Source organism: Centruroides vittatus, unplaced genomic scaffold, assembly GCF_030686945.1.
Source record: "Centruroides vittatus isolate TY-2023 unplaced genomic scaffold, ASM3068694v2 contig_502, whole genome shotgun sequence".
In the NCBI taxonomy this organism is placed as follows: Eukaryota; Metazoa; Arthropoda; class Arachnida; order Scorpiones; family Buthidae; genus Centruroides; species Centruroides vittatus.
This window is the reverse complement of record NW_027122289.1, coordinates 96389-123701: the sequence shown is the minus strand read 5'-3', so window position 1 is coordinate 123701 and position 27313 is coordinate 96389. Positions and strand designations below refer to the sequence as shown.

Sequence of the window (27313 nt, the reverse complement as noted above, 5' to 3'; positions counted from 1 at the left end):
TAATAATAACGTAATATCCTATACCTGTACATTTCTAGCTCTACACTGTTTATTAATAGTGAAATGAGTGTTTTTATAAGAACAACATTCAAATTTAAATTCTTATTACATTAATTTGTTAAATTTATAAGTTTTCAATTCGCATTCAAGATAATAATTACTTGATGCTATGGCCCAGCTTAAAATTGTCAGGTGTCATATCTTGTCCCATCTCAACATGTAAACTTCTACTCCAATTTTCTTTTGCTTGTGATTTTCAACTGAATTTAGCTATATCTTCCAAAGTTATTATCCTATATTTATACATCTGTAGCTCTACATTAACTGTTAAAATTTAATGTCTTAATAAGAATTTGAATTGTTCTGAAAATAATTTGATTCAAAAATAGCAGAAAGACATTCTACCATGAAAATTGTATTTAGTTTTGTCTTTCCAAGTCAAAAATCAATAATTTTTTTGGTAAACAAATTAGTGGTGAATGAAAACAATTTTTTCTTATAATTTGATAATGTTCTGCATATCGCAATATACTTTAATTAATTTTAAGGTAACCATACCATTAGATGTGACTAATTTTCTTGAATATAAGTGAATCGAAACTCAAAATTATTATTTAATTTTACCTTGAATTCACTTAATTATGTCATCTATGGTGAATGACATTTTCCATAAGTTAAATATATCAACTTTATCGGATTGGTGCATGCTCAAATTCAAAGACTGACAAAATTGTTGTTAGTAATATATTGTTGCAATGCCAAGAACTTTATATTTCAGAATCAGAACAACAGGTTGGTTTGAGGGGATACTACAATGAAAAACTGGGTGATCTGCCAAAAAGAGATGTCTCCCAGGATGACTTTCCATGGAAAACTAGCCCCTATGTAGATGTTACGTATGTGAAGTAAACTCTGAAAACTTCACATGGTAAGCCTGTCGGCAAGGTGTAAACCCGAGACCAACTGCTAGTGTTTGGTGATTTATCTACCTGGCCACTGGTGAGCCAGAACAATGGAAAAAATTACTTGGAGATGATACAGTCTTTATAGAGAATGTTATGATAAAATGTTATAGTTTGATAAAATTAAAAATCAATTTTTTCATTTCTTCACCCGTTATTCTTGAAGTTTTACTCCCCATTGGGTATAAAAATTACTGATTTTTTTTTCAAATGACTAATGATTTTATTTCTTCTTGCATCACTTTTGATGAGTTATAGAATTATATATTGACATAATGATATTTGTCAATCTAAATTTAACTTAATGTTTTTATATTAACTATGTTTGACAAATTCCCATGCTATCTCTTAAATGTTTTTAATATAATTTGTATATATTTTTTTGACTTTTTACTTAGTAATACTGTTACTGTATTAAATATTAATAATAAACCTTGTTCCTTTTAATTTTGAATATATTCATTCCATAAAACCCTTATTATATCCGAAAAAACTTTAGAATAAAAAATGAACTTTTAATATGTGGTTTACAATTCTACGTCAAATCTCCGAGTGTCAGTTTTTACAATTGTAATAAAGATACTACTAAATAATAATGACTATACAAAAATTCAATTAAGTGTTCTGGTATAGTATAATAGAATGATATCAAGATATGAGTTATATAAGATAAATGTTCTCTTCTTATCTCGAAAGAATACACATATAATCTATCATTTAAAATTCTAGTATAAATAATTATCTGTTTAATAAATAATTTTATATTTTTAATCTGTTAACTATTTTCACAAATTAAATAAAATATTTAATCAAATTTTACCCCTTCGTCGTCTGGATCGAGCTCAGAATAGTTCTGATGAGGATTATTGACTTTCTCTAAGAGTTCGCGTGCTATCCTTTTTGTAAGGTTAGTCTGGAATAAGGGATGCTGTTGACAAATACAATGATAAAATTTAATTATACAGCACATATTTTTATAGAAATGACAATACTTAGTTTATGAAACCTTTCTTACCTGTAATAATCTATCTGCCGGTGGCCTTTTCTTTGGATTTTTTGTAAGTGCTACCTTTACAAAATGATGGAAAGTTGGAGACCTTTTAAAAGAGAAAGTTGTCGTAGATATAATATATTACCATCTTAAAATAATAATAATTTTCATACCATTTATTTTTATCTTTTAGTGTAGGTGACTTAAAACCTGATTTTGACATTAAAAAAAGTGCTCTCATTGGATGTAGATCAAACATGGGTGGTTGTAGTTCAGCTAGTTCAATTGCTGTTATACCTACGGCCCATATATCACATTGTTGGTTATAACCACCCTTCCTTTCGACAGCTGCGACTTCAGGTGCCATCCTTTAAAAGTATCAAATAGAATATTTTAAACTTACATTTTAACAAAATGAGTAGTTTGAGAGATAGAGATTCTAACCAATAAGGTGTTCCAATAAATGACTTTCTTTTACTTATGGTTGCTGTGATTTGAGCTGAGACACCAAAATCAGCTGTAAAATTACAAGAATTTTATTAGAATTAGGATGCTATAACTTATTCTACCTTGAAAAATTTATAAGAGTAACAGAATATTCATTAACATCCCAAAATCTCAAACAAGACAAGAACTTCAGGACACAACATTAAAAAAATAAAGAAACACACACACAAAACTTAATTTCAATCAAACAAACCATTCTAAAACCTTTAGTTTGACATTTTCTTATTTTAATTATAGCTCCGTAATGATAAGTATAATTAAAATTCACAAGTTCAGAAGACACATTAGAGTAAGTGTGTCTTCATAATTCATCCTGCTTCACACTTCAAGATTACATAATGTAGTGTGAGGAAGGCTACGGCAGAATTAACCTTTATCTTGGTATTTGTGTCCACATCAATACATGAAAAAATGTTAAAAGTGAGTGTCCCTCTATTGACAGCACAATTATACAAATTATATTATATTACATTACATACATATTGTTTTGCCATTTAAAATGGATAAAAGCCTCAAAATAAAGGTTAACTCTGTCATAGCTCTCCTCCCACTACATTATGAAGCCCGAGATGTAGAAAGAGATGAATTGTAAAGACTCTTTTTTATCAATTGCATGGCCACCAAGATTCCGACATCACCCTCCTCGACTTCTTTCTGTAACGCTCCATAAAGAACAAAGTGTATGCAAAAGATAACTAGTGTGGAAGAAGACTGTCCAGGCTACAGAGAGAGATGTTAAAAACATTTGGAGGAAAATTGAATACAGATTTGATATTCTGAGAGCGACAAAAGTTTACACATGGAAGTTTACTAATAAGCCATCGTGATCCCAAAGGTTTGTAAAAACACTTTGAGTTACACAAACAATGTGTAGTTAACTGTTTTTAGACATGTTATAGTTTTCTCTCTACTGGATTTCTTAATCAGACGAATAAATTATGAACATCTTGTATTACAAACAGTACTTATATTGTAGTGCTTTACTTATGCTAAACTGTATCATGAATTTATTCAAAAATTTTCATGTTAAACACAAATATAAATATTATCATCAACATTTACTCCAAAGCCATGTTTCACATCATTCAGTTTCTTTATAAACTAAAGAAACCAGAATAATGGCCGAAACACTTCTAATTAAAAATTTTGGCTTCCTTAACTAAGCAGCTTCTTTAATTCTGATATTTAAAAACAAAAACTTGATATATTCAAAAATAATTCCACTTATTTATGTATTTAAGCTGCTAATCTTTGTTTTTTTGACACTTTATATCTTTGAATATTACAAACAATTGTCCGTAGAAGTTATTTGTTGAATGACGATTGTCTATAATTATCTTCGTTACAATCTCAATTTTTTTTTTGTTTTTTGATGCACGTGCACAAGAAAAACAACTTGGCAAGAAACAAATAATAAAGAATGAAAAAAAAGGGGGTGAAGTAGTCAAAAAAATTAGGACAGAATGCATACCTCACCAAAAATAATACATATCAATACCAACCTAATTTTACATCTCCATCTTCTGTGAGGAGGATGTTAGCCCCTTTAACATCGCGATGCATCATGCCCAGAGAGTGGAGATATTTTAAACCCTGTAGCGTTTCTCTACACATATAGGCTATTTGGATTTCGGTAAGGGGGCCAGTAACTATAAAATAAAGAAAAATTATAACTTAAAAATTGAAAAATGATTTCGTTATTGTTTATATTAAAGTTTTACATGATTTTAACGGTAAAACAAATTTTAATGAGAGAAAAATATGTAAATAAACAACTCCATTTTTCATTTCGTTAATTCGTTAAACTTGGTTTCTAAGAAAATTACTTAAGAAATGATAAATATCCAATCATTATAAAAAGTAAAAATAATAATATTTTTATACATACAATGCTTTCGAAATTTATTATCATACTCACTTTAAGCATGCATCTGTTTTAATACAATGCTAAATATCATAATAATTAATTATTTTAATTAATTAATTAAAATCTAATTTCCTTAAAATAAAACACCTGGTCTTTAACCTCAAGAAGATAGCTAAGAATAAGCACAAACCTTGGCAGTGTGCCTAAATGGTCTGATTGTTAGGTAGTTCCCCCCTTCTTTTTGAATAAATGTGATACACTTGAACAACAAAAGACTTATGTAGGTTTCTGTGCTAATAAAATCTTATGACGATTCTAATAATACTAATTAAGACAACTTTAAAAAAGGTTATATTCTTTGAAGGAATAACTTATTAGAATAATATATTTACAAGGGTAGAGGTATTTAATTATGTAAAACAATACAAGAATGCATAATTACGTCTCAGATATTCTTCGTGCTGAGTAATTAACAACGTTAATTTTTAACTTTTATTTTTTTGTCATTTTAAACTATGAGTAAGACTACATCCACAAGTTAAAAATCAGGAGTTAACAATGTCATTGTCAAGCTGTCAGAATATGTTTTCCTTTGATAACATAAATATCGGGATTTTAGTATTATTAAATGCTATTCATTTTAAAATATATGTACAATTCTGTATGAGAATAATCATCTTTTGATTACTTTTGTAGGATGAAAAATGTAATAATAATAAAATTAACAAAATATATCTGTGTTAAAATATAATGTTAAAATGTTCTTAGCATTATTCTTCAGAATATTGTGAGTGAAGTACAAAATATATACATATGTATATATTTGTATGTAATAATTGTCGATCACTGAACACAAAATGTTAGACTTAGATGGATAAGACATACTTCTTACACAAATGACAAAGACATCGCGTAAGATTAAAATAGACCAAGAGGGAGACCAAGGAGAAGATAGAAGCAGGTTGTGAGGGAAAAATGCGAGATGATGCAGTGCAAAACAGCTAGAATAAAGAAAAGGAAAGTAGACAAAGATGTGATAAAGATGGTAACAATCCAGAATGACGACTACAATGCTATATTAATATGTTTATTAATTTTGCTATTAATGAATATTCTCATGTTTTGTGAAAACTCTCTTTCTCTTTCACTGTATGCGTGCACACAGAGATGAATGATAATTACTCTAACTTAGTTATTTTTTGCACTGTAATATCCTAAAGAACAACAGATAAATACACGAGTAATGTTCAAATATTAATACATTAATATGATTTACTTATTTCAGTTAATCTCATTTCCTTTTCCTATTTTGTTTCCATCTGCTTCTATTATGATTACTTGTGCTTTTTTAAAAATCATTAAACTGATTAATCGATAAAGAATTTAAATAAGAAAACTGAAACTACATTAACAATAAATTATTAATTAAATAATATCACTGTTTTATTTATGTCTTATATATTTAATTATTATTATTTTTTGATATTTTATCGTGTGTAAGAATATTATCAAATGATCACACATTATTAACAGTATATAATTATACATATAAAAAAAATGTAGGTGGTTAGCCGATACTGTATTTTAACAAGTTGTAATTGTACCAAATTGTACCTATACACATCAAACTAAGTTGTGTCTGTAATTTTGTTGCCATAGTAACAAAATACAATCATGATGTATATTATTGAGATTTGAACTCAACTTCCTGCTCTCAATAAAAAATTAATGTAAATACAATGAATATTGTATCATAATATATGTGTAAATTACATAAACATTATTTAATATCACTTTATGTTCAAATTTCTATGAAATTTAGTTACGTTAATTAATTATCGATAACTTTTATTGGCGTTATTTTTTCTGTTTCAGAAAGACTTACTGTGATAGATGTCTTGCAATGAGCCACCTCCACAGTACTCCATACATATCCATAATTTATCCCGCCTGCAATCAATTAATTTATATTATTATTATTGTTATTAAATCTTATTTGTAAACAAAACTAAAATTTCCAGATTCATCCGTAATTATTACCTTAAATAGCTGCCGAAATACGCTACGATATTAGTATGCCTGCATGATTTCATCATTAAGATTTCTTGCTGAATAATCCCGAAATCATCCCCTATTTTTGAAATAAATATATAATTTTAAATGAAGTGAAATAGGACGATAAAGTAAAATTAATTAAGTAATAAATAAGATAATAAAAAGGTAAAAAACAAAAATTAAACTTTTATTATTATACTTTAGAAATCTAGATTATAATTTTACGATACATTTTTTAAATATATTTTACGCAGAATTTATCTGTCATTAGTCATTATTCATCCGTAACAAACTCGTGATCAGAAATTGTAAGCACTAAGTGCTCTCATATTTCACGTAGATAATGATTAATGTCACCAAAAATGTTATTTATCGTAACGCTTCGCTATTGTGGAACGAGGAAGTATCCGTAAATGTATTTAATATTCATATTTTCGTCTATCGACATCCTCATTCCAGATATTTTTGTCTAATTTGTACTTTTTTTAATGTTTTATTCATAGAAGGATATAATGTTTATATTCTACTCAGTAAATAAAAATAACAAATATAAAAATAAGCAATTTTGAATTTTATAAATCAGATATAAGATTTCCGTTTATTGACTGTAAATAATTTAAGGTTTTTAGGAGTTAAAAATGATTGATACTTAAATTTTACTTATAATTATAACTTTAAAACGGAAGTTTTTAACATCGTAACACGTACTTTGGTATCAGTGTTTCATAGTAATCATTGTTATTTAACAGCAAATAGTATAATTTACGGTTTATATTTACGTATACTACAAGGTGTTGCGTCTCCATATGTAGTCAAACAACTAACTGAATGCACAAACTAATGTATTCCATTCAAGGCGAATATGGGTTAAAGATTTGATCAGTGGGTCCCGATTTTGCCCCTTGATTTGACTTACACACAGACTTTTGACTCGTATCTATAAATATCATTTGGTAAATAAATCGTTTAAAGTGATTATAAATAAATGGATAAAGACCTAAGGAAATTTGATCTTAGATTTCCATTAAGAGTATTCGTTAAGCTAAATAAATATAAATTAAAGAAGAATTTAATAAAATATTGCCATTCGGTTATTGAATCATCGGAATTAAATTTGTTGTGTATTTTAGAAAAATCTAGTAGTATTCAATAACCGTTTAATAAACAATCAAACTATAATTTCTCTGGAAAAATATTTACAAAATCTTTGTACGTGCAGTTATTACAATGCTAACATTCTTTAAAACAGGATATTAATTGCATAAAAGTGAAAAATTATACTATAAACAATTATTATATAAGTAAACATCATACAGACAGTTATATAATACGTGCAGAATAATACATTTCAACTGAAGTAACTGCAGTTACATTTAAAATGTTGGAGATTAAAGTGGTTAATGCAATTTTTAAGGTTTTTTTGGGGGGGGGTTTACTATTCAGCATTGCATTTCTCAGTAGTTAAAGAATTTAATTTAGAAATTTAAAACTGAACTGATTGATTGATTTATTAACAGGAATCATTAAGGCTATACAACTGGTTACGATTACTTATTATAGGTAGGACCACAAGAGAGGGGGGATAAGCTCTGGGACCTAAATCAGAACTATATAATGCAATTAATAGTGAGGTGAAAAAAATCTATTTATGTAACTTCAGGTGCATAAAAGGAGAAAAAAGAAAAAATAAACTGAAAAGTATCTTGTCACAAGAAAGTATAAAGGAGTGCGAAAAGCCCTAGCCCGGGGCTCATGATTGTTCTCCACAGCCTTGACTGCAGGTGAGTCTGATCTGTAAGGAGGTGGGCGAGGAACAATGGCCAGATCAGTATTATTCATCATAACATGAGATCTGGATTAGAAACAGTCATTCAATTGAGTTCAAATTTCATCCAGATTCAAGCTCAGCTGAATAACTGTTTTAAATGGTAACTATTTATGGGAATTTAGACAAGAAAAACAACTAATTAACAGAAAGATGGCTGGCTGTGTTCCTAGCAAGGACAAGACCACCTCCCTCCCTATCAACATTGGCCCTATAAACATTATACTTCACACCATCTGGAGATGCTGCTCCGAGTGGAGACAATACCTCTTAACAATTTCCTTTATTCTCATAATATCCTGATCTTCTCCAGCCCACCCACACTGTGAAGATAAAGAAACAACATCTCACTTCCGGCTTGTCTGCCCACACTACCAACAGAAACATCTAGCCCTGGGCTCTATCCTCCAAATGTGCCCAACTCTGACAACTACTGTCATTGCTGTACTGGCTCACTGCGCATCTGTCTCTTGTTCATCACATCAAGACTGTAGAACTATTTTTCCACCAAATGGGTTGATTCACTTAGCCAACACTGGCAAATGAATTGGAGAGAAATATTTGAATTATTTTCTAATCAAATAATTCTACATTAAAAAGGTCTTGATTATAATCATGCATTATATATTTTTATAAAATTAAATTTTAATATAAAAAAAAATAACGTTAAAAACAATGTACTTAAGCATTCAAAATGCTTCGCTACTATAGATTGTAGAGATTACATTCAAAGATTCATACTAAATAAATTTTCTAAGTTTAAATTTACATTAATAAACAAGAAATATCTCAAAACATAATTTTATAAATGTAACGATTTATTTCAAATTATTTAAAAGATAAAAAGCTGTTTTGTATATTAGTATTAGGAAAAAACAGAGGAACGGATAGCTTCGGCTATGAAATAATAAATGTGGCAATTTAAACTTGAAATGATTCTATAGTCTGTTCACCGTGCATAAATTCTTCAGCGTTTGGCTCTGTTCTCCAGATGATGCATATGTCATTGATGTACTGCAAAGCTTTCTAAGGTTATAAGGTTAGTGTGACGTATTTGTATCTATTCACTGTAATTTTGTGCGTGAAATGAAGAAGTTAAACGACCATCTCGTCACCGTACACTGTAAAATGAATCCCTCCACATAACTGGTCTTACTGTAGAAGCAATAGCAGTGTTCTAATAAAAATGTAAACATCCATTATTATAAATTTAGTCCTGGAAACAATTGTTAGGAAAGAGTACTGTTTTGCAAACTATTTCTTGCAGAAGCATGCGCAAAGTTATAGCAAATACACTATACAGTTGATTTGTAAAAGAGCTACTGTTACAACAATTGTCTCAACTGTTTATGAAGACTTTAAGTCTTATTATACAGAACAATTTTCTTTTGACTGATAAAAATTCCATCTTACTAAATCTGATAAATTTGTATAAAACTAAACTAAATGCAATCTGCACAAGCGTACTAAAATTTAATGGTGTTTACCTTTCTTTTCAGGCATTTCAGCCCCTTTAATAAATTTCCTAATATTTGTTAAGCCCATTTGTTAACATAACAAAAGGAGTCTTGATCCACCTTCCACACTACTCAAAACGCACTCTATGAATTATGCAATTTGTGCTATTATGTTCCTTGGTGGTTTGATAATTTTTTAATTTTTAAAAAATTGAAATTCCATGGGTATAAGTTATTTTTGAAAATAAAAGGAATTTATACAAATATATATATATATATATATATATATATATATATATATATAAAAACAAACAGGAAAACAACACAATTTAGTGGTGTTGACCTTTCCTTTTAGGCTTCTCAGCCATTGACTGTGCTGCAGTCATACGAAAAACAGCTAAAGAAGACACCTTTCATCGAGTGCAAGATTTTTCAAATTCAAGGCCATTTATTCAAATAGTCGAGAAGCTTAAAAAGGTCAACGTATTGTATTCCTGTTTTTCGATATTTGTATGCATTTTAAATTCTAATTTAAAATTAAAAAAGAAATTTAAAGTTTCAGAACAACTATTAAATGTTCGTCTGCAATTTACCTATAAAAATATTTATGTAGTTACTTCGTGGCAGATTTTAATGAAAAATAAATTTGCTTCTCTGTAAGGACACACTAAATTTAAAAATTGATAATTTAGTACATGCAAGAGGTTTGAATTAAATACAATTTAGATTTCCTTTTAATTCTTTTTACCTCTATGTCTTTACTTTTATCAACTTCTGTTTGTACCCTTGTCTACTTGGACCTTGTTTATCAATAGGACTTATTACAATGGTGTAGTTTCCAATTAGCAAATAGAGGAGATCTTAGTCAATAAGTCAAAACAAAATACCTTTATTTTCACCCTCTGTTTGCTAATCAGAAACTACACCAGTATAATAAGTCCTATTAATAAACAAGGTCCAAGTAGGCAAGGATACAAACAGAAATAGATTTCTTTTTTTTTTCAAATACAATTTTTTCTATACGATTAATGGAATGACTGCAGCAACTTCAAAAATTTAAAGATCCACAAAATTCATACTATGAATCATATAATATATATACAGAAACATTATAAAACAGGGAATGTACTTCTTATTCTATAGAAGGAAATTAAAAGATTAATTTTGCAGCAATCGAAACATCACAGTTATGCTACTAGTAAGTGAGTCATCTATTTTATGAGATTTATAATGTAAAACTCTGAAAAAATTATTGAAGAGAGCTTTCTTCTAAAATACTATTTACTCTTCATGTAGCCGACTAATAGGGGAAGCAACAGTCTGATAATGTCTATCCGCCATATCCAAAAATATGTTGTAGTAAATTACAAAACAAACTTTATATAAGGTATGATGAGAGAGAAAACAACCCGTAGTGTGATAAATATGCGAAATAAGAGACTATACTTCAAAGCAATAGCTACCAATGCATTAAAAGTATTCATAACGAGAAGCTTTTCTTGCTTTTAGAAAAGTTGTGTTCTACAAAAGCTCGAAACTGTGAATACACATTCTGATGCAATGATTTGTAATCATTATTGTTGAAGCACTTTATTGGTAGACAATATCTTTTTTGAGGAATTCTTTCACTACTTGTTAAACCATAAAATAACTCTCTCCCTCTGTTAGTGAATTAAATAATTAGTGAATGCTGCTCCAAACAAGTTTCCTAAGCTATCGGCTTTTGCCATAGAATCTGTACCAATTAAAATGAAATTGGAGAAGCAATGCCTTTCCTAACTTTTGAGAAAGCCATAAAAGATGGTATAGTGAAAAAAACTATACATTATGAATACTCCTACTGCCTAGAAGATATACTGTGCATTAATAGCAACACTCTTGACACACGACAATGCTGTATCAACACCAACAGATGCAATGGAACAAGCAGATTTAGCCATTATTTTCAAAATCCTTTACATTAAAGTTTGTAAAATTGAGGATCAACAGTGTATTGCATTTTTTAAGAGACAGAGATAATTACACAATGGCAGGAAATAACAAAGAGGAGTTGCTTATTATACTATTACATTCATAAATATCAATTAACTCATAATAAATTATTTAGGAATTATTTAATTAAAATAAAGATTCAATAAGCGATCAGATATAACATTTAACTATACATGAATGAAGTGTTTCCTTTATTTCCATCCATTTAATGGTTATTTTTACATATTCAAACTATTAATAGCTTGTAATGAAAGGGAAAGCTAATTGCGGGCAAATTTTTGTTGGCATTTAACAGAAAATGAATACAAACTTCCGAAATAAATTTCAAAGCTTATAGTAAGCGTTACATTTAGAGCAACTTTTCAAGGCTAACAATGAAGAAAAAATTGTTTCAACTGCTAGAACTTCTAAATCTGCTATTAATTAGTATAATTTCAGGTTAATATTTATTATCCATTCATTATTTAATGACTTTCCAACAAAGTAATTCGTATTACTCCTATAAAAATAATACATAAAGCTTTACTTATAATTGCATTCATTAGTCGGTAACTCAAAATCAATTAATCCTGCTTGAATATTATAAATTATATAAAAATCATTTAAGTTTTATATAAAACTAAACTATAAATGATGGAAGAACTAATATAATACAGCAGAGTAGTTAGGTATTTCTTTACATAATTATAACCGAGCGATATAGCAGCCGTGACTCACGTATGACTCAACTATTTAGTTAAGTGCTGACTTAACTAAATGCTTGAGTCATAGACTAATTAAGATTAATTTTTTAAAAATACGTAAAATAAATCAAAACAATAATAATGGATATAATTTTACAAACCTATTTGAAACAGAAAATTAAAGAAAATATGAATAAAATACATTAGAAGATGTAAGCCACTTCTTTTATGTTTTCTATAATATCCAAAAAGGAACAACTTATACTTTCTCTTTCTTCTATATTATGATTGAGAGAGAGAGTATTATTAGATAATTAATTTTAATTAAATTAAATCATTTACCATTGTAACTAATAAACGAAAGCTTTTTGAAACTTGAAAAGTACCAAACAATTTATTTTTACAGTTTCATCTTTCGTATAGAAGTCTTCTGCTATCGAGCATTATCGACTCTAAACCAACTACATATCAATTGTTAGTTACGAAAACTCAATTCATCAAATTCTTTACCTGCAACCTAATTTTACTATATGATTATAATCTGGAAGAATTGCTTCCTTCCAGAACTTGTAAGTAGAGTAAATCAATCCACCGTTTTAAAGCCGACAGTCAGGTGTGCTTGACAAAGGTATTGGTTGGTAGTAAATTCATATTTGCGGAGTCAGCAATAAAGACAGATCTATAGTTGTGTGTCTATCATCTAGTCAATGACTGAGTATTTTTGTATAAAGGATACTAATTTAACATTTTTTGGAGATTTTCCTAGTTTTATCTAACATTGAAAACTAGAAATATCAATTACTGTATTGTATTACTTACAAAATTGCAAAACAGAATTATCATATTTAATAAGTTAAACAGTGCTTACTAAACAAACAATATTAAATGTAAACGTTGCTACATAAACCACACAATCCTCCCAAACAAAAAATCAATACGATTCCAAGGAAAGGTGTACATCTAGTTGCATTTAAATAACTACAACACGATAGAAACCTTACAGTGCAGTGATATTTTTAATTTTGAACGTTTTTTGGTCATTTTTTATTGACCTTCTTTGGGATTAAAAAAAATATATCACTGCATTTCAAAGTTTCATGTTGTGATTATTTAATGCAAGTGTAATATCTAAAGAAGTATGCAGTCATTTATTTATAATGTATAAGATATATTCAGGACCAGTGCTAGGATTTTTGGTGTCCTATGCTGATTTAAATACTGTGCTTCCTACAATGCTATAATATAAGCTTGAGTATGCAATGTTTGATAATATAAAAGATATTTATTTAAATAATAATGTAAAACAGAAGACAAGCAGGGAAAAATGTATTAAATTTTATTAGTCCATATCTCGGTGCCATAGGCAATCGGCCAGGTCGTCTATACCTAACAGGTCCCAAATATAACAATCGAAGTTAACCGTCTCCCAATATAATTTGAGTTACGTGCATTCAAGTAACTCAGACAGATAAAGAATATGGCATACTATCAAAAAATATGGGTTCCGATCCCACTCGGGCAAACAAGCTTTATATTCATCAAAGAAAGAATTGAAATAAATAAGAAAATGCTCTGGAATGATACTACAATGTGTCTATATACAGACTAAATAAAAAATGGAGAGAGTAAATATATAAAGAGCTAACAAATATAAAATAAAACTCTGAAAGAATAGAATACCTAAAATGTTTGAAAATAAAAAATATTGATAAATGATGGCATTATCCTTTTATATATATTCAGTAAATTTTTATAGTAAATTTCGATCGTCTTTTACACTCAATTCTCCATTCCTCTTATTCTATTTTTGTGCATGGCTACATTTTATTTCATTTGATGCCTTCTGCATTTTCTCCTTTTTGCCATATCTGTTTAAAAATTTGATTTCTTATTCTCATTAAATTTCAATGCAGAGAAATCAAAGTAAAGACTAATAAAATATTTATATTAGTAATCAGGATATATCACTGATTAATCATCCTGATTACTAATATAAATATTTTCTTAATATAATTATTAAATATATTAATATTTAATAATATAATAAAATTTTCTTATATAGATATCTATATAAGAAAAGTAAATGAATTTAGTATTAGCAGAGACTACATTGTATGAAAGAGGAAGAGAGTTTCAGAAAACAATTGAAAACACATTTATAGAAAAAGATAGCAGGTTATTCCATTTTTTTACATTAACTAAAATAAACCTTAATATCTAATGGCCCACCAGTGACCGAGTGGATAAAGCCACTAAACACTGGCAGTTGATCAAAGTTCATGCCTCACCAATGGGTTGGCCACAGGGAGTTTTCCAGGTTTTCCTTGCATGTCTATCACCTAAATAGGGGCTAGTTTCTTACAGAAAGTTCTCCTGGGAGACATTCCCCATTGGCAGATTGTTCTCGTATTGCACTGCCTTAACCCATCAATCCTACATCCCAGTTTCATGTATCTAAAAGCCTTTTACCGGTGCGCGTATCATCACTCTAAACCAATTGGTTACAAACGTTTTCGAACCATAACGGTTCTTCTTCAGGTAACGATCCCCTAACGGAATGCACTTTGATTCTAAGTTGTGAAGAAATACGACGAGAAATACGGACGGGACAACGTTCCGGATCGTATTTCTCCACAATTTAGAATCGAAGTGCATTCCGTTAGGGGATCGTTACCTGAAGAAGAACCGTTAAGGTTCGAAAACGTTTGTAACTAATTGGTTTAGAGTGATGATACGTGCACTGGTAAAAGGCTTTTAGATACGTGAAACTGTACTGTTCTCCGGTGTAGATATTCTAACATCTTTCGAATCCTACATCTAATATCTAATGTTAAAGTAAATGAAAGAAGCAGTCTTTACTGAACACACCAGTTCTGATCACATCACGAAGTTAAACAGTAAGAGACTCGGGAAGTATTCTGATTGGAGATGACTGAAATTGTTTTCCTTATTATCTAACCTCACCCAGAGTCTGGAGCTCTGTCAGAGTACAAGTCCAGATTAAAGGAGAAAATTTGGTAACAATATGGGCACCTAATAATAAAATGAATCCAAATTAGGAAAGGTTTCTACATTTCCTGGAGTTGTTCTCCAGAAAATGTAGAACTAATAATACCAAAGAAGAATATCTAATGAGAAAGATAAATATCTAGGAACATGAATTGCAAGGAAAAGAAAACTGCAAATAAAAGTCAAAACAGTAGATTTATTGAAACACCAAAGACCTCTTGAATAATACAATTGCATTCAGTTAGTATTGATTGACTAAAGTATTAATCATGACTAAATTTTCTGGTTAATGAATAGTAACTAAATAATGTAATTGGATAAATTTTTATTGTTTAGATTAAGATCACAGAGATTTATATTATAGATAGTCTATTTATCTAACTTACAAAAACAAAGATATGAAGCAACAGGAATAATAACTGTCTTTTTAATTTGAACGTAAATGAAAATAAAGACATTGATGAGTTTAAAAACACACTTAATTACAAGTATTTTCAATGATAATACATAATTTTTTTTTCAAATAAAAACAGAAAACATATGAAGTGAATTAATAAACAAATTTTGTAATTTCATTATGAAGAAAAAGTAAGTCTGAAATGTTTAACCTATTTGTTTTTGACTTTAAATAAAAACACCTAACACAGAACCTACCGAGAACATCTGTCACAATACTTCCATGCAACATAGTTCTTTGCATTTTGGTGACATACATCAAACACATGCCATTAGTAAGAACCCAACCTGAATCACCCAATGGAGAAAGAAAAAACTTCTTTCCAAATTTGGAATATTTCAAGATGTATTAGATGAGAATTCTCTGTGAAAGGAAAGAGACTGAGCAACAGTATGATGGGAACCAAGAAGAGCAAAGCAGACCAAACAAATGTGATTTTGACCAATCATCTACCAAACCAAGTCCTTAGTTGCCAGCAAATTGTGTGTGGACCCAATGACAGTAATAGTAGAAAAAATATATAAGTAAACTCACGCCAAAATTGTATATACTTCTGATAAATAGCACTGAGTTCAGCGTTAACGTAAATTCTTCTTTTTACTGCAAGAAAAGAAAGCAGTAAAAAGAAGAATTTACGTTAACACTGAACTCAGTGCTATTTATCAGAAGTATAGACAGTAATAGAATTAAACTAACTTGTAAGTGGAACTCCTGTCTTTTAATTTCATCAACCAATTCAACTCCAACACCCCACAACCACCAATAATCATCAGAAGACTCATGAAATATCATCAGACCTCTGACCTTTCTATGATATTTGATTTCATCAGGTATTATATGAACACACTACCTTGCAACTGACAAGTGAGATATTATTGTATTCTTGGTATTGTGTATAAATAAAAATGCTTAGAAATTCAAATGTGTGTGACCAATCCATCGGGACTCTGACAGCATTCACCTTTAACCAAGAAGTGTCGGAAATAATTGCCAAACTTCAATATAAGGCAACTGTTTGGGCCTTAATTGCAGTCGCATACAAAAAAGACAAAACCTCACAGAATCTGACCAGCAGTGTTTAGATACGAAAGATCTTAAACTTAACTGCTTTTAAACGTTACACCATTATGAATAATGCTGATAAAATCAAGTGGCCCTACTGTTAAAGAACTTAAAAAGAGAACAAGAAATGGCATTACTACACACTCCAAAGATGGCTCTACAGGATTGGACTGATTTAAATTATTCCTCAATTTATAAAGCTTCAGCTAATGGCCCTAAAATGGTGGAATACAACCCTTGCACGAATCAAGATGTACTGTACCTCCACATATATTTAATAAATCCCATTGTTAATTTCTGTAAACAAACATTTTATATGCTTAACTGATGTCACTGATAAATTTGTGATTCCACATTGTATAATAAACGTTGCTCATGTTACATAATTTTAGAAATGCAAATAATTACATAACTATCTTAAGCACATAACAAAATCCTCTTTGTATGCAGATTACTATCAGATACTTTGTAAGATTTGACAGGTTAAGACTTGATAACCCTTTCAAAGAATCTGATAGCAATTTAAAGAATAAAGCCTTAATATATCCATCGTATAAGTCAGGGACATGATTTTAAAAATCTCAGAATGTAGAACCACCAGATATGATTAAAATTATCAAGCACTATCTATATACACTGGATGGTGCAGTGACGGATGTTGTCACCCTGCAGATATTGTGTTCTTTTTCATTTTCTCACATTTATGTTTTGTAAATTTATTACCGTTTGACTGCTCGATAATTTAATTTTAACTAATTTTTGTACATTTTCTACGACTGTAACCACTGTTAAATTATTAATAAATGGGTCTCGTAATTCTCGTGAGAAAAGGCGAGAACGAGAACCAGTATGGTGACCGTTAGTTAAAGCAAATTTTGTCGTGTCTTTTTTAGCAGAAACGAGAAGCATAAACACAACGATCATTTATTACATAACATACACTGAATCTAAAGAAAATTGCAAATGTTAAGATAACAAAAGTAATTGTTGGATCATAAACTTAGCTTTAGAAAACAAACCAAAATATTGCCAGCATAAGAAACTCAACTCAAATTGCTGATTATTTTGTTAACTTGTAGTCACAATTGGATCACCAAAAATATATAGTTCCAACATCATCTCTCTAAAGCACTTGTAATCATGATTTAAATATGAATTTTCTTTTGAATTTTAACAGAGTAAGTATAAAGAATGGACGTACAGATATCTCTATCAATGCAAATGACATATCCAAAATGTCATTTGCAATCTACAACAGACCTGCATTTATGACTTAACTAGTTGCTAAAAATCAGTCATTAAGTAAGCCATTGTAAATTGAATTTTCCATTGGAACAATATCATAAATTTAGATTCTACTCCTGAAAATGAAGTTAGAATTAAAATAATATCACACTAAAACAGGAGGGAGGAAAGTATTTAAATCTGACATCGAATTTAATCAAATCTTCTGCATTTACAACTGATATAAGTAAGAATTATATCGATCATAGCTCCTACTTCTCAAATTATTAATCCCACTTTCCATGTGGTCTGTTTTTCCCTGATTTAGCTTCATTTTACAGCTAAAAGTCACTCCTGCTATCAACATTCTCTAATTCAGTCTTGAAACTAGACAAAGCCATCAGGCTCTGAATGGAGTTAGACAACAGCATCTGGTAATATTGTATTATATCATATGAGGTACTATATGAACCACTCGCTGCCTAACTTCTGTAATTTGATAAGAGTTGGTGTGTTCAGCAAAGGTTCACAATTGCCTAGCACAAATATATATATATATATATACATATATACACACACACACACACACACACACACACACACACAAATATTAGCAGATCCATATTTCTTCCGTAGAATATACAGGGTCTTCCAAAATAAATACTACCATTTTAAATTACTGTAATTATGTTAATTATTGTATGAGAAGTATGTGACATACACCAATCGATATAGTAACCGTCCAAGGTTCATCTCCCGTCTAGAATTCAAATGACTTGTTATCTGTCTCTAGGAAGCGTCATAAATGAAAATGGAACTCCTCGACAGAGGTGTTTTGAACCCTGCAAAAGTCAAAATCACATGCAAAATAAGTAATCTGCAAGAGTGTAGAATTGTGGCTTCTGTGCAAGGAGTAATAACAGATATACTGTAGCGATCATAGAAAGAATCTGATTATCAAATTTTATTGGGCAAACGTAAAACTTGAACAGTTTTCCAATGTTTTAATGTACATTAGCACATAATTACAATAATTTAAAATGGAAACATTCTTTCTTGGAAGATCCTGTATATGTGCATGTGTATATGTGTGTCTATGGATAACGTATAAACATATTTATTACGTAGCAAACAAATACTAAAATATATTAAAACATAGTCTTTTGATAGATGAATACTTGCATATAATTTATCTATCCAAACAGAAAAACAGAATAAAACTGTAGATTATGATACATCTCACACAGTAAACTTTGACAGATTATTTATGATTTATAAATCTTCATACTGTATAAGTAAACCAATAATCTAAAATGTTATTGATCCTTAAATTGATAGTTGGATCATATCCAATATTACTAGTTTTAAAAACCATCCTTTTGGAACATTATTGACTTATTAATCTAAATTCAAGTTTAATCAATTCTATTTTTATAGAAGTATTGAACCAAAACGAGATAATTAAACCTTATTTTTTTTGACGTTATTAATTTATTAGCGCTGCTTCTATGTGCGGAATCATCAAATTTAACAAAAATAAATTTCATTATGTAGAAATTGGTAAAAGTGTGTATTTATTTCATCAAATTTCAAATGTTTTTTAATTTTTAGTGAATTATTTGAAAAAGACAAAAGCTTTTTGTATTCACTTTAATGACTTTTTTGCCATTACATTTTTTGGAAACTAAAAAAGCTAAATTTTTAAAATTTCCAGGGATTACAAGTAACAACAAACCTAACTATTCTGATCAGAAATTAACCCCTAAACTAAAGGAAGGTCAAGAATAAAAACAATATGTACTTTAATTATACCTATCATAAATACAACCAGGCCCGTAACGGGGACTGTCAGATGATAAAGATGGAGCTCGTTGCATTTGGGATCAATTGCTCGTGAAAAACTTCCAAAACTCTTAACTAAAATTCTAACTCAATCACCCAGAGTGGCAGCATAACATCTATATAACCTCCACTGTCCAGTCATCGTTTTATTTGGTAAAAAAAAAAAATATAATAATAATAATAATAATAAATTACTATATTTGTTAGCTTAAACTTTGGAATTACTGAATTTCAATCGAACAATTGAATGTGGTGGTTGTTAGTGTCACTGATTATAAAAACATACGACTTATTAACAATATAGCCTTTCCATGTAGTTTATTAAATACATATATAAATTTATTTTATACAATTTAATACAATTTATTAATTAAATACAATTTATTTTAAAAACTTTTTATATTATTAATCATTAAAAATGGCAAAAAGCCTAAATTTGAGAATAGAAATGATGCAAATGCTAATAACAAGTAAAATCTTTATAAAGTCTCACCCCACTCGAAGTATGACAAAATGACCCCTTCTCGACCTTTAATCACCATAATTTAGTAGCATCAATGCTCCTAATAAACGAATATCTCTGCAAAATTTCAGAAATTTTCAACAAAAGGCACAGGAGTTATTAAGCTTTAAAGTGCCCCTCCGTACACACTACATCCATACATATAGAAAAATCCCCGAATATTTTTGTATTTTGCAATGTTTCAAGGTCCCGAGCCCAAAATTGTAAAAATCTTCAGGGATGTCAATTAAGCATACAGTCCCATATCAAAATTATAATTATATTTTTAAAAATGTATGTTGTTTAAACTACAATCAATGTTCATTTTCTCTTTCTTTCCTTTAAATTGGTGTTTATTGTCTTCTTAGACTTAATATTACAAGCAATTTAGCAAATCTGATAATTATAAATTAATAGTTTGTTTTTAATGTTATGTTTATAAGTAAGATTAGTGCTGTGAATCAAACCAAAAAATATTTTTTATGATGTAACAGCTTTATGAAATAGCATTATATAATACACTGTTACAAAAGATAGAAGTTTTTGATATCTAACAAAAGCAGATTGGTTGTAACATTACGAGATTATATAATAAATAAAACGCTATATCTGAAAAAATTACGATGTTTACGATTTTATAAATTAAATGCATATTTTTATATAGAAATATTACAAACATTTTCTAAGTAACTAAATAATTTTAATAAATATTTCATTATTTGGTAAACAGAATCTGTGTTTAACAAAGCGATCCTTGTCAGATTGCCAAAGTCAAGCTGTAAGGTACCCAGATAATAACCCAGAATCAAAGCAGTAATAACCTATGGCCGGGCCCCTTGGCTTTCGGGTATTTCGGGCCCCCTCTAGCACTTCAATCTTTTACCCACTACAACTGATAGCCTGAGCCTGGTGTGGTAGGTACTAGATCACAGTATATACTCCTATTTTTGTACATTTTTGTAAAACAGTATTAGTCCTTTTCTCACATCTTACTGGAGTATGGGCCTTCCACTTCCTGGGCCCTAGGCGTGTGCCTAATAAAACAGCCCACTTAATTTTTGGGTGTTGGTGTCCAATTCCATCCATAGCTCAAAAGCAATGGTTAGTCTCATGTCTGGATCAAGAAAGAGATGATCGGCAATATAGAGGAAATCTGGCTATAAAACAGAGCAAAATTTAGGAAAAAGTGATCCTATAGTCTCCAGAAAGTGGGAGTAATAACACTGAAGAACTATTGATTTCTTTTGAATACGGGTCAACCGATGTAGTTGAAAAATATGTGTTATTACCTTTTAATCTATTCTAAAATATTAAGTGGTATTCCAGAACAGGCTTTCCAATATAACAGGAAAATGCTTTGAGGCATAACATGAATGCAATGCAAAAGTGGTTGAATATGTAGCAGGTATTAGGTTAACAGTAATATGATGATTAGGTTAGCACTGTTTTATGTAAGACACACTGATATTTTCTATTAAATCAGATCATTTTCATATCTAATTACATTACTGTTTTATAATTTCTGAACTTGTGTTTAAAAATGTTATGTTCTATGCTTGTTTCATTGGGTTTCAATAACATTCGAACTATACGTTAGCCTGAAAGTGGCATTTAAAACAGCTGAAAATGCTTGCTTAGTATGCATTCAAAAATCTGATTGCTGATTTGAAAGGTTGTGTGGCTGTTATTATGAAAATGACAGCCTTAGAAAATACCGTATTTTACGGACTATAAGATGCACCTTAATTTTTAAGCAATTTTTTTTAAAAATGCCTATAAGACGCTACGGACTATAAGACGCATTTGAATTTGGAGGTAATTTTTCGAAGAAAAAAGTGCGTCTTATAGTCCGTAAAATACGGTAGTTATTTATGCAAATCCGTACAAAGACAGCTAATTTTCAGTTGATTTCATAAATGATTTTTCAGAAAATTAAACATTTTAATAAAAAAAAAGTCATTAAAACATTCTAGAATCAACATACATTCATTTAATTGAATTCTATTAATTTGTGTGAGTTAAATAGATTACAATTTTGTTTTATGTTAAATATGTCAATAAAAAAAAACAGCAGAGGAAATAATGAATACCTTTAATCACACAATTTTTTCATTGCATTAATTTACTCAGGTATTTGGATAAAATCCAAAGAATAATAATGAGAAAGTAAAAAATATTCATACATTTCAGTAAGATTCCAAACTTTACTCTGTCTAAAGCACCCTAGAAACATTCAAAATACATTCGAAAATACAAAAGCAAAATTAATTTTTCTCTATCAATGTTTCTGATATATATATATATTATTTTATTTAAAGAAATGCATATGGTATTTACATTTAAATTACATTTTTTTGTTATGCAAATATAGCCTTCGTAAGGTCTCACTATAACCAGTCTCTTGGTAGCCAACCTTGAAAACGGGGAGTATCTGAACAACAAACTGTGTAACAAACTATGATATCATCTATTACTACTATTACTGTTATGTAAAATAGAGCAAACTAGTTTAAAATAAAACAGGACTTTATATTGAGTTAGAATTTGAAGAATTATAAATATAAATTTCGTCAGTAGGTTTGAAAGTTATCTAAAATACATATTTGTTTATTAGTGCAAAAATTTAGAAATAATATTTTAAAACTGATAAACGTTGTAAAAATTTCGAGTAAATTTTAATTCGGAAATAAATATTTGTCCATTCTTATCTCGAAAGCAGGAACGGTAAAAATTTTAGTCGTGCGTAACACGCGCGCAAACCGGATACGTATTATTTTACCTTATACAACAATTTTCTATGATCGAACTAGAGCAATTATTCCGATAAAAAAGTTAAGCATTTCTAAACTAAAATATTAATGATGTAAGTAAGTAATTTAATTTACAAATCTGAAATGACTTCTCAGTTAAAGAAGTCCCGAATTAGATATTGGATAGACACTTGTTTAACTGTGACAAAAAGATTGTCGAAAGGAAGATAAAAACTCCAGCTTTGGTATTTGCCTACGAGGAAAGATCAGCGTACACATTTAATGTATATACCTTTCCCTGTAAGTTACGTATATAGTGTAAAAACAGGCAAAAATATACATGAACATGTACAATTTCATCATTATGAAACTAACTCAAATTTAAAAATATTTTAATGAAAATATGACATGCGAGTTTGTGTTTTACTAATACGTAATTATTATTCTATGCTTTCTATGGAAGTTCATTGACGGCGAGGATAAAAACTCTGGCTTGACAGCTGTCTATAAGGAAAAGTCTGTCATTAATGCACATTTTTGTCATCGTGAAAAATAACTTATCACATTAAAATGCTAGAATTTGAACACTTTAGGAAAAAATCTGAAGGCAAGTCAAATCTTTAAAACATTTACCCGCTGTTTAATTTGAGATAATTTAAATGAAAAATTTTTTCGAACTTTTAAACTAATAAAGAGCCGAAAGAAGACTCGATCTCGGAACACGTACGATTCCATTCGTTAATAATAAGCTAATAAATCATTTTATTACAATGAAAACTTTGTATAGTATATAAAAGCATTTTATAAATAAATTGTAAAATTACTTTACAAACAATTTATTAATAATCAATTTAAATTATTCATAATAATGTTTCGAGAATAAAAAAATGCTTTATTTTAATTAATAAAAATTTATTTATTATCCAGTATATAAAAAGCATTTTTAATGAAAAATATATAAAACATAAAGCAATAACATTTCAAGTTATTATTATTTAAATATCGGTTCGGATGTAATTACTAACCTGGTTCCAGTTTGATGATCTTAACGGCTGCCGGCTCGTTGACCGAAAACCTTCGTGCCTAATGAAAATCGAAATAAAATTTCATGCAACGCAGAATTTTACATTATAGTTTATATTTTAAGAAATAAAAAACAAATTACGTTACACTGAACTGTATTATACAACAGAATAATATCTAAAATTTAATCATATTAAAACTAATTTATTCTGTAAGACTCAATTTATATGCACAAACCCCAAGAAAAATGAAAATAAAACTACAAAATAATCTAAAATAAATAAAAATTATGACTCTTGAATAATTCATTTATTTTAATTTACCAAGTCTAAATATGTGGCCCAATTTTAATTCGATGAATTTGATATTAATTTCCATTTAATACATCTGATTTTCCTACGTATTTTTTTCACATGGTACAGTTAGATTCCTTGGTTTATGGTATATAGATAAGACTTTAAAGCACAGTTCTGTCAGATTAAAATAATTCTTGGCTAATATCAACATAAAGACATTTCTGTCATATGCGAGTGAAAGATCACATACTTGAGTAATTGAATATGTGGTTTCACCAAAATGCTTAAACTAGAATTTGAGTTGAATTATATAAAGAGCTTTTGTGATGATCCTGTAACAACCAAATTCGCTTCTCTATGGAAAGAGGAGGAGAAACTAACTTTTGCCACCGTTGCTTCCAGAAAGGTTGCTAATGGAGTGCCACTTCTAGCACTGGCACTCTTATATGAACTATTTATAAATAACTTTAAAGTGCGTTTACAGAATTTCGGATTATTTTTATTCATTTTTTCTACCTTTGAATATTTTTGACTGTTCATTTCACCACTTGAGACAGGTACCTCATTGCCTTAACCATCGAGCTGTCTCCGACTTTGAGACTTTTCAGCCCATCCTGGGATTTGGTATCCTCAAAGATGGGCTTTCCAACCTAATCCTTAACAGTACCAAGTAGTAGTAGTAGAGGAAGTTTACATGTTAATCTCCAAAACCACAGAGAAAGTGCATGAACCTTACAATTCCAAAAGTAGACCAACACATTACATCTAATGCATCCCATCTTCCCTTTGTAAGGAAAAATAATAATATATTTTTTAATTCTTTCTGCCCTGTGACCTCCAAGAGAGCCTTTTTAGCAAATCCATTATGGGTTTGTCCAAGTCCACAATAGGGCAGATGATAGGGGAGGTGCCCAAAATATCTGGAGGGTCTCCCCAGTGGTAAATGCCACTTTAGCCACTCGGACATCTGGTTGTCACGTCACAACTTCTATAACAATAATCTGAGTAAAATTTTATTCAAAACTGCTCATGAATTTATAGTCTCTTATCAGTTTTAATCAGGATCGTTGATACGGCAACTTCTATTAAACAATTTTATATCATAATTTTAAATAATTTCTTAATATATTTTCATAATAAATTTGGCTCCTTTTAGAATATTCCCTTTAAGTAATTATCTGTTTATTTTATTTGCAACTTATCGTACGATTCCTACAAGAAATATCTGTTATCTCGCCGTGCAAACACTTCATGTTCAAATCACGTGGTGAAATCGTTAGTCACGTGCTACGATCGGCATCCAGGTGTTACTCTGGAAGACATACAGCAAACAAACGTGTCTACACCTTTCGAGTAAATATTTTTCGGAAAATAATTTAATAAATCGAATTTAAAAACTGTGTTAATGTATGCTAGGTCAGTGTCGATATTTTACCGATTATAAAGATGTTTTCCAGGCAAATGCATAGAAATACGTAAGAAAATCGCTTGCACGACTGAATAAAACACGGTAGAAAACGAATTAATTTATTTTTCGGCAATTTTAAGCATACAAATATCCCGCTTTCCAGCTAATTATTAAATTGTAAGAATTGTTTCGTGTTAAGACGTCTGAATTTCACGTTGCAGTGCGGCCACCATTCAGGACTTACGAATCCCCCATTTAAATTAAATATTCCAAAATCATACAACTAATAAAACGACATTAAATAATATGATGAAACGTTTATCAGACGAATCATCGTATAATTTATCTAATGATAAAAGATCGTCTAATTTACATGCATAATATCACCCAATAAATCTTCGAGGAACATCTGTTATGCACGGAACAAAGCAAGAAGACCGTACGGTGTAATATAATAATAAATATTAACTTTGGACGAGTATAACACGACAACATAATTACCCCATTCTTCTAAAATGAAGACAAATTATTCAAAAATATATGTATATAAATAAATAAATGTCAAAACTCGGTTAAAAATGACCTTTCCTCCCCCTCCTTTCTAAATGTCACGTTAAATTATGCGAATTATTCGCGATGAAATGAAAGAAATTGGCCTAAAACTTAATTAATTTACTTCATAAACATTAACTCGTTAAGTTTATATGCGAGTAAATTAAACTGTAATCTCGGCAAATGTACTTTAAAGCTAATTAGATTGGAAGTTCGGAATGAGTTTTTTTTTATTATTATTATTATAAATGTCGATTTATATTTAATAATAATTTTTCTACATTCGGAATGGCACGCCGAGTGGTTGACTAATTTTCTCAACTTCTACGGAAAATTTTATGCAGCATCACGTACCAACTGATAAAACTCAAGGCCATCCAGTAGACTGATCAATAAAGGTGCAGATAGGGCAACAGCCTTCTCTATATAACACAATAAGGTAATGGGGAAAAAAAAATCTTAATAACAGGTGATAGCCTATACAACAAGATAAACATTAAAGTCCGCTACAGGAAGAAAGCTGGAGGGAGATAAACTGCATCAATCAATCCATTAATAAAGGCATGTAAAAATCTATAAATTAGAATTTTTTCGGTATCTTCCTTAAGTGATAAAGTCGAGTACTTCAACGACTATTAAGTTACCGTTTCGTAACGGAAAGAGCGAGGGAATAAAATCAAATAAAAATTGCTATCTGGAGTCATGTGGGTGTCTTATGACGACGTTAAATAAATCGATCAGCCGGATCGGACACGAAAAGACATCATTAGGGATCGATTATTAATGATTCGACTGATTGATCGGCACTCTACACTTTTAACTATCGCATAAACGTCGTAAGTAATGAAT

The 27313-nt window shown here is 29.5% G+C and overlaps 1 protein-coding gene across 5 annotated transcripts in view; it reads right to left on the bottom strand.

Moving 5' to 3' along the window:
• LOC136978280 (mitogen-activated protein kinase kinase kinase kinase 3-like) overlaps window positions 1-27313 on the bottom strand; it is a 53413-nt gene that overhangs the window by 22077 nt on the left and 4023 nt on the right. For all 5 annotated transcript variants that reach the window (XM_067273966.1, XM_067273967.1, XM_067273969.1 and 2 more), the window contains exons 2-9: window positions 24211-24268; window positions 6368-6458; window positions 6213-6277; window positions 3963-4109; window positions 2398-2470; window positions 2127-2321; window positions 1978-2059; window positions 1783-1890 (exon numbers count right to left, since the gene is read on the bottom strand). In XM_067273966.1, coding sequence (XP_067130067.1) covers window positions 1783-1890; window positions 1978-2059; window positions 2127-2321; window positions 2398-2470; window positions 3963-4109; window positions 6213-6277; window positions 6368-6458; window positions 24211-24268 — 819 coding nt within the window. The remainder of the gene's footprint in view (window positions 1-1782; window positions 1891-1977; window positions 2060-2126; window positions 2322-2397; window positions 2471-3962; window positions 4110-6212; window positions 6278-6367; window positions 6459-24210; window positions 24269-27313) is intronic.